The 13591-nt window shown below is 35.7% G+C and overlaps 2 protein-coding genes across 5 annotated transcripts; both read right to left on the bottom strand.

The window, feature by feature from the left end:
- Positions 1 to 1475: 1475 nt before the first annotated feature.
- On the bottom strand, positions 1476 to 4366 carry LOC130725956 (protein NUCLEAR FUSION DEFECTIVE 6, mitochondrial-like). 3 transcript variants are annotated; one of them, XM_057577153.1, is made up of 3 exons: positions 4146 to 4365; positions 3938 to 4059; positions 1476 to 1794 (listed from the first exon to the last, which is right to left on the bottom strand). In XM_057577153.1, the coding sequence occupies exons 1-3, from the start codon at positions 4289 to 4291 to the stop codon at positions 1787 to 1789; spliced, it is 276 nt and encodes a 91-aa protein (XP_057433136.1). In that variant the 5' UTR covers positions 4292 to 4365; the 3' UTR covers positions 1476 to 1786. The 3 variants fall into 3 exon arrangements, with proteins under 3 accessions (XP_057433136.1, XP_057433137.1, XP_057433135.1); XM_057577154.1 differs by lacking the exon at positions 1476 to 1794 and adding an exon at positions 1847 to 2022 and having other exon boundaries at positions 4146 to 4366; XM_057577152.1 differs by lacking the exon at positions 1476 to 1794 and adding an exon at positions 2915 to 3189 and having other exon boundaries at positions 4146 to 4366.
- Positions 4367 to 7468: 3102 nt separating this feature from the next.
- Positions 7469 to 12125, bottom strand: LOC130726110 (chloride channel protein CLC-c-like). 2 transcript variants are annotated; one of them, XM_057577339.1, is made up of 5 exons: positions 11933 to 12125; positions 11731 to 11843; positions 10983 to 11316; positions 7925 to 9965; positions 7469 to 7791 (listed from the first exon to the last, which is right to left on the bottom strand). In XM_057577339.1, the coding sequence occupies exons 3-5, from the start codon at positions 11114 to 11116 to the stop codon at positions 7702 to 7704; spliced, it is 2265 nt and encodes a 754-aa protein (XP_057433322.1). In that variant the 5' UTR covers positions 11117 to 11316; positions 11731 to 11843; positions 11933 to 12125; the 3' UTR covers positions 7469 to 7701. The 2 variants fall into 2 exon arrangements, with proteins under 2 accessions (XP_057433322.1, XP_057433323.1); XM_057577340.1 differs by having other exon boundaries at positions 11742 to 11843.
- Between the last annotated feature and the right edge of the window lie 1466 nt (positions 12126 to 13591).

The raw sequence follows: 13591 nt of genomic DNA, 5'->3' as shown, positions 1-13591 counted from the left end.
TCTTCGCTAGAGTCATCGGATTCATCAATTGCAAGTTTTCCACCCCTCGCCTACACCCTTACCGCACATAGCCTCATCCACCATTCAAATTTGTCCTCAATCAGCCTAAGAAAATGACTTAAAGGGAAGAACCCAGATTAGATTTCATGTGCGACACCAACCAGAATAGAAAGATAGAGGTGCTGCGGTCATGGAGAGTCTGAAAATAACACTAGAGGATGAGATGAGGATGATGGTTAAGGATCTCACTAACTGGCTCGAGTTCATGGTCCAATTGGGTCTCAATTCGCTCTGGACCCTCAATCTTCAGAACATTAGGGGAGAAAGGGAGATAACGGTTTTGTTGCTGGCTGGCGGTGCTCAAGTGGCTATGTGTGGCGACATTGGGAGAAGGTTGATGTTGGAGATCCTCGCATGAGCTAACTGCAACGAGGAAAGCTCGTTACTGGCCACATGTTTGACAGCGGAGACAACGATATCCAAGGTGAGGAGCGGTGAGAGCAATGGAGGCTGATTGGGTGGAGGAGAAGATGAGACTTGGGACGATGCGACGGCGGGGGCGGAGGTGCAAAACTATAGTTTGAAGGTTGAAAACAAGGACAACCTAGAATTTTCACATAAAAATTTGATGGAGTTTGAGTACCCCACCTAATTGAGTGGAGCACGTTATACGCACCCTGTCAATTTAACTTTTCATTTGGCGACGTAAAATGTAGTATCACATTACATAAATAAACTTTATGTCAAGATTAAAATTCTGTAAAAAAAATACATGAACCGTAATAAGGTGTTACACAATTCCTTGACATGTAGCAAACGATTATTTGGAGAAAATTATTAGAAGCCTAACATATGGTCTCACTGTGATTAGTATGAAGTGTATAATGTTTGATTTGAAGTACGAATGTTGAAATTGATTTAAGGGAACGCTTCTTGTCTTAATAATTGGGTATTTGCTAACGGATATTGATCTTCTTTAGTCAAAGTATAGGAGACGGATTGCACTTATCATTAAACAAAAGACATACGAGAATGCAAAAATTTGGATCATAAATGTGGAAATTATGCATGTATAAACCCAAATCCGTTAAGGAACTCGTTGCTTTCAGCTACATGAAATTTTCGGTGTTATCATTTTGCTCGCATATATGATGATGCCCTTGCATGGGTGTCTTTTCAAGACTAGTTTGAAAAGTCACATAAGAGTGTAGTAGAAGATTTGCTTTAAAGTCAATTATCAAAGGATTTCCAAAACATAGAATACATTAGTAGCAGACTGCTTGAGAAATTAAAAGTAGATAGTATGGGAGCGACGACCATAATGGTCTCTAATTCTTTTTAATGGAGTCTAAATCTTTTGGTGTACGCATATTTTGTACAATTTTTGAAATTTCAATACATTCACGTAAAAGCACTTTTATTCCAGTTTATGGAGACATGCCATTTTGTTAAAAGTGCTTTTAAGCCTTGCTAAAGGAAATCCAAACACACAATAAGTCAGTTACCAATGTTGATGTAAAGTACGCTTGTCTATTAACATTGAAAATCACCCAAGTGTTGACGCCTCCAGAGAAGTAAACAATTTGGAAGAACAGAGACAAATAATTGTAAATAGCAGGTAAAGAAATATTTTAATGATGTTTGAAATAAAATGACAATCATACCTAAGCACGGTACCAGCTCTGGATGCTTGTACAATTTAAATCTAAAATCCACTATGCAGATCTAACAAAGTAAAATGAAATCCATGGAAAGTACGCGCAATGCACCGCACCACAAACTGGAATCATCCATCTAGAATTCAAAAAGAAAATAAATTCAAATCCATACACTACCACACATAATCGAAATGAAAAGGTCAAGATATATCAATAATCAAGTCAATCAATGTATTATTGTAATGCATCAAATGCTAATCATTTAGATACAAGTTGAAAAGTATCAAAACAAAACAAGTCGAAATGACGAAACATTACATGGCTAGTCCCCAAGCCTAAAGCCAAAGTGCAAATGATCACGACCCTAAACAAGAAAACAGCCGTGTCAACATAAAGAGTAGCACAAAGAAAGTAAAAAGTTGTGTATTTTTTTCGAAGTGGCAGCAGAAAATAGAAGTATGCATTCTTTTTACTGAGTAGGGAAATTCAAAAGTGCATGCTTACAGGGCAGTAATAATGATATCTGGGGATCTTGCCCAAGATTATTATCAGTATCTTAGTGAAAAGAACTAAATTTAACATACAATTTCAGTCTTAAGCTTAACATTTCAACATCATAGTGAGCTTTTGGTTTAATTGTCCACACACTCCAATATCAATTGAACGTAGTAATGGTTTTTACATCAGCAAGCTACAGTAGAAATTTGCAGTGACACACATAGCCCAGACACCAAGTATTTAGTTTCAAATTCCATGGATGCTAATCAATGTTCTTATACTGTATGCATGTGCGCTTCGATAGCAATGCATATACATACTTCATATAATAAATTCATCCAAGCTTGAGTAAGAAACCAAAATGCACACAAGATACATACAAAGAGAATCTAGAAATCAAGCTGCAACAATAAAGGGAAAGCTAAGTGTTTATAGTTTAGGGCCATTTTTATATTCTAAGCAAATGCTTGTTTGACATTGATGCTTACATCTTATATGAACAATTCAAAATCCGAAAAGAAAAAAAAAATTACTCGGCCACCTTTGTTAGAGCGCACCTACATATTACTTTGCCCGAACCCTCTGTCATTCATCATACATCATCATTGCAATCTGAGTGAATACAATCAATCAGTATGGTCTTGACATGATTATCTCTAGGTGAATGTTCATTTATATAAAGGTCTAGACATTCTAAAAGATGGGATGAACTAAATAAGACAATCCATAATAGTTCTTTTCAGAGAGAGAGAGAGAGATGAATCGGTCAACAAACTCAAAGTGACAACACTTTGTTGAGAGAAGTTCTTGCAAACAAATAAATACTAAGAAATAGCATTAAATTGCACCATAGACCTACATAGGTTTTTTATGAGATTTGGTGTCCAATATCTCATTTTACATTCAATTTAGAAATCTAGTCCTCTCACAAATCTAGAGAAGACAAGTTCTCAATGCTTTAAAACCCAAAATTTGAAACAAATCCATGTGATACCATCTTTGATGCTTGATCTTCATCTAGTCTTCTCTTGCCCTACAAAGAGGAAAAAATATACATCCTTTCATTTTGAGAGCAAGAGAGAGAGAACCTTTTTTTTTTCTTTTGAAAAACAAAAGTTTGAATAGCAAAAATACTTGGTCATATGCACTCAAACCCAAACCAACACTCATCCAAAACAGGTTATTTTACACAAACCATCCAAACCAAGAAATATTTTGTTCACAAGATTTTTGGGCAACAAAAGTTAAAAAAGAAAAAAAGAATTGAAGCTACTATATTATTATGGCAGTACACCATAATGAAAACATGAGGCCTGACTTTCGCATTGTATAAAAAGTTCAATTTTTAGGGAAATTGAGAAATATGGATGCTGCATTTAGGACTCTCATAGGCTATAGCAAAGAATGTATAATCCATTGCATCTAGCTAACAGGTTTGATTTACTATTATAGCAGGCAGCCATGAAATGTTCCATGAAATGAAGGGGGAAGAACTCACTAGTCACCACCAAGTTTTATAATATCATAATTTATAGTTACCCTAACATTTCATTAAACAAACACTATCAGGTGCTAATAATCCGAAGCTCGCATTAGATGAATTTTAGGTTTTGAAGAACTTGTGATATATTTTTTAACTCCCACATGAAATAGCTAATTATATTCAAAACACAGTTTATCAATGAAATGAAGCAATCAAACAACCACAACATTTAGCAACATTTAATTCATGATGGTAAATAAATGCAGAAGCTAAGAGGAAAAGGGGTGTGAAATAGTACCTTCAGGGGTCCAACCGTAGGAGTGGCAAGACACAGAGAGCATGGAAGTGAGCAATGCGGAAGCGGTTGCAGTGTGGTAAGGAAGCATCGATTCCACGCAGAAACTCATCTCCACCGGCAGCCTACCCCAAAATATTTCAATCAAATTCGATTAGGTTTTGATGGTAAATCATCAGAGACAATAGACAAAGGAGTTGAATGCAGTTACCTGAAAGCGCTGCGATTAGAGATTGAGCTTTGTTTTGGGATCCCGAACAGTGAGCGTGTTGGTCTTGCTCTAGCTCCGGCGGCTATATTCGCCGCACCGGCTGCTCGGGATGCGGCGGAGCGGAAACACCTGGCGGCGGCGGACATCGTTTTGAGGCTGAGGTACCAGAAAACCACTGGGTCTTCCTTGTTGGGGTTTTGCTATTTTGTTTTCTTCTCCAATTTTTTTTTATTACTTTGGTTATGAGCTATGGGTTTGGGTAGTCTTGTTGGGCTTCAACGGGCCCAATTATTATTTGACGTTGCTATTAAGATTAATTGTCCAAAAAACTTGGACAATAGAAACAAATCCAAAAGAAGAATTGACAATTGTTAAATCTTGGTAAATGCTATGGTGTCACCCAAAAAAGTGGATGCACCGGTGTCCCCTGTTATTTATAAGTCAGATTACTAATTTATCCCTATAGCATTTCTGGCGGTTTATAACCTTCAGTATGTGAAAGATGAAGATGAACTAGAACCCAGACAGCATAATGAAAATCAACAATGTCATGTAACAGAAGTAGAGAAGAGTGATTGGAACCAAAGCCAGTAAGCCACTGGTAGAAAAATCAAATTTGACAAAAAAATAAAACCCAGTAGTCATTGATCTAGAACCCATACAACATTGAAAAATGAAAATCAACTAAAATAAAATCCAGCCATAGAGAAAACAGATCCGGATTGAGATATGGATATGGTTATTAATAAGGCAAACAATCATCATTCGTGAAGTTCCATATGGGTGCTAACATGTTAGTATAGTTGTTTGATCTCAAACTGTCGATCACCATTTTCTAGATCTGAACATTAGAAAAAAAAGGCAAAATATAGAGGAGATCGGGAATAAAAAATGAAGCACGAATCTGGAATAATTGCTGTGGAAGAGGAAGGAAAGAACCGGTGCTCCGTGCATGTAGCACATCGGCGATTCCACTACAGAGCAGAACGCGGTGGTTCTGTGCATGTACCAGTCGTGAGGAACCCGTGAGCGATCTTCTATCGGTGGCGAATGGCGTCTGAGTGGAGCCTCATGGCGAGCACAGTGCGACAGCGGCGGCGAATGAGGCACTTGATGTGGGCGGGGATTTGGGTGAGAGTGTGAGACAAAATCCGCCACAAGCTGATATCGAGATACCCATATTCTTCCACATGTTAGGGTTTGAAATGGGTAATAGAAGGAATCAAAATTCTCTCCAATAAATAAAATATATGCTAAGACAGAGATATTGGATTGGTGTTGGGGCTGGAGAAGTTGGGTTGCCGGCGCAGCACAAACTCTCCACCAGGAAGAAGAGGGATTTGGATGAGGCCAATCAAAACCAGGAAGAAGAGGGACTTTTTTTTTTTAATGAATGGCGGGGCAATTTAGTAAATCTATAGATTTAATCTAAACAGTTTAAATATTTAATTAATATATCTATGGTATAAAATTAGTTTACATACAATGTCCCCCTTTTTATGAAAGTTTTTTTATAGGTGACACCGGTACATCCACTTTTTTGGGTGACACCATAGCATTTACCTTAAATCTTAGGCTGCTAGTGTCTTTGATGGCTTATCAACCTCCACCAAATCCAAATCTGAACTTCATACAACAACAAGCATGGATTTCTTTGTTTGTTTGCCTTTGGTTTCTTTAGATGTAATGTGTTAAGTGTTTGTTTGTATATTCGTTCAGATAAGTTGGAATGTAGATCCGATTCAGATTCCCGATTTTAAATATGTGAAAGTAGATGGAGCTCCATTGTTGGGTTGAGTCCAATGTGCTTTACGTTCACCCCAACTACTATACAAGCACAACCTAAAGTGTTGTAAATGAGCTTTGATATGTATTATTGATGACAGTGTAATATTGCAAATTATTATTTTTTTCTTTGATATGGATGTTCTTACTACAATAAAACTCACTATTACCGACGAGAAATTGGATTTCGGAGATCATAGCAAAATTTTGCAATTACGAACAACTAGGCCATCAGGAATACGATTTCTTTTAAAAAAAGGTACTCCCTCTGTTCCAAAATATAAGTTGTTTTAGCTTGTGCACATTGTTTAAGAGCTCATTAATTGATAATTTTTTTGATTAAAATACCCCTATTTAAAGTTGTGTTATATTAAGGAGAGAGAAATGTTATTATTGGTTAAGTGGATAATGAGAGTTGTGATAGGTGAAAATTGAAGGTGGTAATTAAGAGAAATAATATTAAATGAGAGTATATAAGGAAGAAAGAAAGAAAAAGTGCATTAATTTTGCAAAACAACTTATATTTTGGAATATAGTACAAATTCTAAAACAACTTACATTTTGGAACGGAGGGAGTATTATTGATGGCTATTCAGCCACGCTTTTGGTGGAATTGCTTGCCAACAATTATGGCCTGCAATAAAGTGTCCCCCTTTTATTGATGGACTCAGGTATCAGTGATTTTGTCAACAATAACATTAATGACACAGTTTAATTGTAGCCAACTCAAGTCGTCGACAACTATTGGAAGAGATTTCAATAGGGTTAGATTGAGAACTACCAAGATCATCCAGATGACCTCTTCGACATTGTCTCAATTGAGACAGTTTCAAAACAGTCTCAAATGCAACCAATAAACTCATGACACGTGTTAATTATTTTTTTATTTTTTTAACAGTCACCAAATATTTGATTTTTCAACATCAACATTTTACTAAACTAAATTTTAGTCTCAATTAATCTACATCATTATACTTTCTTCTCAAGACTACAATTTAACCCATAACATTTAACACATTTTATTTTTTAATCTTCATCATTTAATATTTAATATTTTATTCCAAAAACTATCACAAATTATTATTTAAATCCAAATTCATAAATCTTAATCAACATTTAACTTTAAATCTAGTGGTTCCTTTATCATTTTTATGGAATTTATGAAATAAAATATAAGAATGCAGATTAACTGAGATTAAAATATATATATTTTGAAAAATATTAAATTCAAAATATCTAATAACATGTGTCATATTTATATTGGTTTAGTATGAGACTGTTTTGAAACTGTCTCAATTGGGACAGTACTAAAAAGTTACCCGATCATCTATATATAAAGTGGTAATTCGGGTTGTCTCATCCAAATGGATTGTGTTAAATATCAATTTAGTTAGTTTCATATTAGAAAATTAGAAAGACGATTTAAATGTCGAAGTAAAATGGTTTTTGTAGTTTTTCAAAAAAGAGAATTAAATGACGAAAATAAAAAAGAGATAAAAGAAAGAAGCATCATTTCTTCAGTTGTAAATAGTAGTAGATTTCAAATGGACAGCTTGATTTTAATTGACAAAATAATAGTGACAATCTATGCCAAATCAGAACTAGCTCAAAACAAAGAAACAGAGAAATAAAATTCATATCATCATGTCTCACATCGTCGGCCTAACTAGAACAAGTAAAGATCTAGATTAGTCTCTAGTACATATAAAAGAATTCGATTAAAGATGATATATTGACTGCAAAATTGATCAGCTTGACTTGAATCCTCTAGCTACTTGTGGGGGTTGAGGTGAGGGAATAGTCCCAAGACATAATCAGCCATGAAATCATGCCTTGTCAGGATTCCAACAATTGGAGCCCTCTGCAATGAAATAATCAATTAATTGGATTAATATTAACAATATATACCAATAATTAATAGTACAAAATAAAAATGAACAATAACACAACAGAGTGTGTCTGTGAGAGAGAGATAGAGAACAGAAACTACTTACACCGGGTGTCTTAGGCACCACCAACAAGTGCCTGAGGCCAAGCTCCCTAAAAAGAACAGCAGCTTTTGCAAGAGACATTGTTTCCACCACTGTATACGGTGACGAATTGGTAATCGGATGAAGATCAATAAACATTTCCATCTCCTCTTCTGAAATGTCTAAATCCTCCAATTTCATCCCTTTGCCTGAACCTGGCTTTGCAAAATCACTTGCCTTTAACCTTCTCACAATGGCAGGCTCTGTTATGACCTTCTCCCTTGTGAACAATGTCCTGTGCTTAAGAAGTGCAAGCAGATTAGACCTCAAAACCAGCCCAGACAACTGAGGAGCATCCGAGAAAGGAGGCTCATCAACCACAGGAAAGCCATGATGTCCTGTGACCTTCAAAGCATGCATAATGTTGCCCACTTTTTCAACCCCAGAAAAAGTGAACAAGGGGCCAGAAACAACATCACTAGCAATTAAATGCCTCATGTAGGGCTCTGCATGTTTCTCCATAAAAGGTAGCCCCTTACTCTTGACAATCTGATCATAAACACCTTTGTTGAAACAATCAGCCACTGTCTTTGAAATGAGGAGAACAAGCATGAGCAAAGGGAGCATGAGCAGGTTATTAGTGAGCTCAAGAAGTATGACACAGAGGGAAACAGTCATTCTCATGGTGCCACCAAGAAAGGATGCAGCTCCAAGGAGGGCAAACAAGCCGGTATCAAGAGTAGTGAATGGACTCAAGAGAGTCCCCACAAGACGCCCATATGAAGCTCCAGCAAGTATGACAGGAATGAAGAGGCCAGAGGGGATGGCAACACCGTAAGTGACAACTCCAAGCATGTATATTGCGATGAAAAAAATGACGAGACTAGAAATCTGAAATGTGGTGTTGTCAGGGCTGCCAGCAGTGAAGAGGTTACGGATAGCATCATCATTAGTGGTGAAAAAGAGAGAGGTGAGGTCATTGTAGTGGTTAGGCGGACACTGTGAGAGGGCAGCGGTTACGGTTGGACAGTTATTCAGTGATGGACAGGGGATGCAATTTGATGCCAATATTGGAAGGCCGAAGCGAATACAAGAGGTGACAAGGGAAATTATGATGACAAGTAGAATTTTGAAGATGGGGCCTCTCTCGTTTATACTAGTGTAAGTGCGAACCACCTTATCCACAAGGTAATTGTAAAGGCTTCCCATAAGACCTCCTATAACTCCAAGAAACACAACTACTACGAGATCAGGTGTGCTATACACGGGATCTGCTGAATTAACATCAAACATTATGAGACCTCCTTTCCCAAAAAGCCCACATTTCCCAGCAGCTCCCTCACATATTTGTGTAAACCCTCTCAGCACTACCGCAACAACCGCCGTTGTGAAGAAAGTGCGCCACAGAAGAGCACTCCTCCACCATGAAGCTGCTTCTTCAAGTGCGAAAAGGACGCCGCCAACAGGGGCACGAAACGCAGCGGCAACCCCTGCAGCTGCACCGCATGTGATGAGATCCCTTCGATCTCTGTCATTTTTAAAGTATCTCAGCCATTTCCACGTCAGCTTGTATTTTTTAGAACCTCCTTGTCCCAGCAAATTCGCAAGGCAAGCTCCAGTGTGTACCATTGGTCCTTCTTTCCCCACAACAAATCCTGCAGCAACCCCTAAAATTGATCCAAATATCTTTACGAATAAGGTGGTTGGAGCCAATATAGCATGTGCATCTATACCATTCAGGTATGCCTTCACCTCAGGTATGCCAGACCCAGCTGCTGCAGGGGCAATGTAACCACACAATGCTGCAGCACCAACCGCTAACAAAATGTTACTGCCAACATACACTGCAAATGCCTCATGATAATTGTTGCTCAGCATCAGCTTGTTGGTGACTAAAAGCTTGAAACCAGAAATGTTCTCAACTGCAAGGTTATTAAAGAAGCCAACTAGCCCTGTAAATACACCAATAAGAAGTACCAGAGTCCACTTTAGGACAATGTACTGGTATATTTCACTCTTTGTTCGAGATCTCCAGTCCTGCTTAAAAACATCATTCTCAATTATCCTGCGTTTGCAAAATCATACTTGCTTTGTTAAATAACATACATATAATGCATCACTAATCAAAATCAATATATTACTTCAATAAAACCATAAATTAATGTTCATGGGATCGACCTCCTGTTCTTGCTCTTTATCGATCATTTATAGCTAACATGGATGGTACACACTAAACACTATTTTTCTGATTATTCTCTTTTGATCACGTAACCTGACTCATAAAGTTGGAAAGTTTCTAATACTTATTCATCCTTTTATCCACTATTACATATTAAATTTCAATTTTATTTTTAATTTTCATGAATTTACATTGGATAAAAAATCAAATTAAATTTTAAAATAAAGGAAATGATGATTATATTCATCTTATATTCCAACTTCCTCTTGTAACCAAAAAAATATTCATCTTATATTCCAAACCTTAAGAGATAAGATTTATCTCAATAAGATAAAAGTTTATTAAAGTAGTTTTAAAATAACTGAAAACTCAATGATATTCATCTTTTGTTTTGAATATTAAGCGACAAGTTTTTGCCTAATGATATTTGAATTCAAATAAGAGATAAGATTTGGAGAAAATAAGTTATCTAGATTTAAAAATTGAATCAAAAAATTAGTTTAAATAATGTTTTAGTTTAAATTAGTTTAAATAATTGAATTCATCTTATCTAATTTTTTTTTTTAAGAATGAGATTGAATTTCAATTATTATCCATAATTATATATACTTCCTCTAACAAATAAAAGAAATTGACTGAAGACACGAAATTTGACTCCAAAGGCAGAGACAACAATCAAAACAAGTACTTCTCACAAAGGTTTACCACAGACCTCTGATTTCAAAAAGAAATTAAACAATCAAATTGAGAGCAGTGAACATAACAAAGTTTTCAAAATCTCCGCCATAAAAGCACCAAAACGGACATTAATTTTTGGGGGGAAAGGGCAAGCCATAATTATAAAATAATAATTATTATAATTATATGATATGATATGTAGAAAAGAAGAAGAGAGGTGCATACTCGTAATCAAGACTCTGAATTGGAGATATATTGGCTCCAACAATGGCGACCTGGGAAGTGTTGTTTATAGATGCTCTTCTCACAAGCAATGGCTGCTGTATGTCGATCCTTTCTTCGTCTACTCTCTCTTCCATCTTTTCACTCTTTCAAACAAAATGAATGATTTTAACTATCTCTACCTCTCATCATCGAACCAAATCAAATTCTCGTACTTATTTTGCGGCGGATTTTCCAGCCAGATGACACATTCATTCGTACTCCGGCTCCCAAATTTGTTTGGAGTTGGGGAAACACATATAAATACCAAAATATTTGGTGAACACTGGAGGGTGATCTGATAGGAAAGGAATAAAAATAAATAATATGTGATAAGAAGGATGAGATGGAGAGAAAAAAATGTGGTGTGTGATGTCGTCACCGTTACTATGATTTATGAGTCACGAATGATATATATGTAAAGACTATGAAATCTCAGCATTAAGTCATTAACTACTATTTATTATGAATTCCTTATCTACTAATTGAGCTTATCTACTAAATATTCGTTATACAAAATCAACTTTTAATTAAATTAGTTTCCACATCTTTGTTTCAAATTTAAACTTAATATCTATATCTATGTTTTCTTTTTAAAACTTGCAAATTAAATACTCCTTCACTGTAAATGGAAAGATAAATAATGCTTAAACTCAATTTCTGTAATCTTGTAGTCAAATATGTTATTATCAAAATAACAATAAAAACTAACATTTAGCTAACCCTTTAACTAACACAGAGAGCATGGAAGTGAGCAATGCGGAAGCAGTTGCAGAGTGGTAAGGAAGCATCGATTCGACGCAGAAACTCATCTCCACCGGCAACCTGTCCCCAAACATTTCAACCAAATTGGATTAGGTTTTGATGGTAAATCATCAGAGACAACAACAGACAAAGGAGTTCAACGCCGTTACCTAAAAGCACTGCGATTGGAGATTGAGCTTTGTTTGGGATTCCAAAGAGTGATCGTGTTGGTCTTGCTCTAGCTCCGGCGGCTACATTCGCCGCACCGGCTACTCAGGAGGCGGCGGACATCGTTTTGAGGCTGAGGTACCAGAAAACCGCAGGGTCTTCGTTGTTGGGGTTTTGCTATTTTGTTTTCTTCTCCGAATTTTTTTGATTCCTATGGTTATGAGGCTATGGGCTTGGGTAGTCTTATTGGGCTCCAACGGGCCCAATCATTACAAAAAATTTGGACAAAAAGAAACAGACCCAAAAGAAGAATTAACAATTGTTGAATCTTAGGCTACTAGTGTCTTTGATGGCTTATCATTTATCAACTTCCACCAAATCCAAATCTGAACTTCATACAACAACAACTTTGGTTTGTTTGTTTTGCTTTGGTTTCTCTTAAGTGCGAGTTTGTATATTTGTTCACATCAGTTAGAACTTAGATCCAGCTTAAATTCTCAATTTCTAAGATATGAAAGTAGATGAAACTTCATTGTTGGGTTGAGTCCAACATGCTTTACGTTTACCCCAACTACTATACAAACACAACCTACATTGTTGTCGGTGAGCTTTGATATGTATTATTGATGACTTTGTAATATTGCGAATTGCTCTTTTATTTACAATACATTTTTCATGATGTAAGTGCCGTTTAGCTGACTTTTAGTCCTTTAAATGAATGAATGTGGACAAAACAATACAACAACAATGTCGTATATGATTATGGTTAGTGTTATTCTAATTTTGTTTATTGACATTTGAGTTCAATTTTGTTTTTCTCTTTATGAATGCGATTAGGTCGTAATTGAAGTTGTAAATAATGTTTTCTCCTATAGTAATACACCTTATATTTTCAATGCTAGAGATTGTTTCGTTTGAAAAGAAAAGAAAATCTGATCTTATTTCCTCAAAACATACCTTTTATTTTCAATTTTTTTTTAAATTTAGAAAACATGTTTGTTTTGAGTTTCTGTTTTCATTTTCATTGCCACTACCATCACAGTCACCGTCACCGTCGCCACCAACACCACTGCTTTTCATCTCACTACTTTTTATCGTTTTTATCTTCACCGGTGAAAATGAAAACATTTATTTTTTATTTTTATGTTTATCATATTCTACAAAAGTACAGAAAAACATGTTTGTTTTGAGTTTCTGTTTTCATTTTCATTGCCACTACCATCACAGTCACCGTCACCGTCGCCACCAACACCACTGCTTTTCATCTCACTACTTTTTATCGTTTTTATCTTCACCGGTGAAAATGAAAACATTTATTTTTTATTTTTATGTTTATCATATTCTACAAAAGTACAGAAAAACATGATATTATGATATTATTTTACTATGACTAACAGTCTAATACAATAGTCAATATTCTGACAAACATGATATTATCATGGAAAAAATAACAATTGTATTTTTTTGAACAATCAATATATTATGAGTGCACAAAATATAATGACCTAGAAATATAAATAAACATAAAGTGTAAGTTTTTTTTTTTAAACCAGTAGAGTATAAGTTGAATAGCGGTAAAAGATGCTTTTAAGACGGTGTCAAAAAAAATTACTGTATTCTTTCCTATATTTTTTGGTTTTTTTAGCTTTTGAACTATTTTA

The sequence above is a fragment of the Lotus japonicus genome, chromosome 6 (genome assembly GCF_012489685.1).
Source record: "Lotus japonicus ecotype B-129 chromosome 6, LjGifu_v1.2".
Lineage (NCBI taxonomy): Eukaryota > Viridiplantae > Streptophyta > Magnoliopsida > Fabales > Fabaceae > Lotus > Lotus japonicus.
Note: the sequence above shows the minus strand (reverse complement) of the source record. Positions and strands in the feature narration are given on the sequence as shown.

Excerpts from the sequence above, each read along its gene's own strand:
- LOC130725956 (XM_057577152.1), bottom strand. The coding sequence starts at position 4,291 with ATGTCCGCCGCCGCCAGGTGTTTCCGCTCCGCCGCATCCCGAGCAGCC. Across the intron at positions 4,060-4,145 it reads TCTAATCGCAGCGCTTTCAG|GCTGCCGGTGGAGATGAGTT; the intron begins GTAACTGCATTC and ends ATTTTGGGGTAG. Across the intron at positions 3,190-3,937 it reads CTACGGTTGGACCCCTGAAG|GGCAAGAGAAGACTAGATGA; the intron begins GTACTATTTCAC and ends TCCTCTTTGTAG.
- LOC130726110 (XM_057577339.1), bottom strand. The coding sequence starts at position 11,116 with ATGGAAGAGAGAGTAGACGAAGAAAGGATCGACATACAGCAGCCATTG. Across the intron at positions 9,966-10,982 it reads ATTCAGAGTCTTGATTACGA|GATAATTGAGAATGATGTTT; the intron begins GTATGCACCTCT and ends TTGCAAACGCAG. Across the intron at positions 7,792-7,924 it reads TGGTGCCTAAGACACCCGGT|AGGGCTCCAATTGTTGGAAT; the intron begins GTAAGTAGTTTC and ends ATTTCATTGCAG.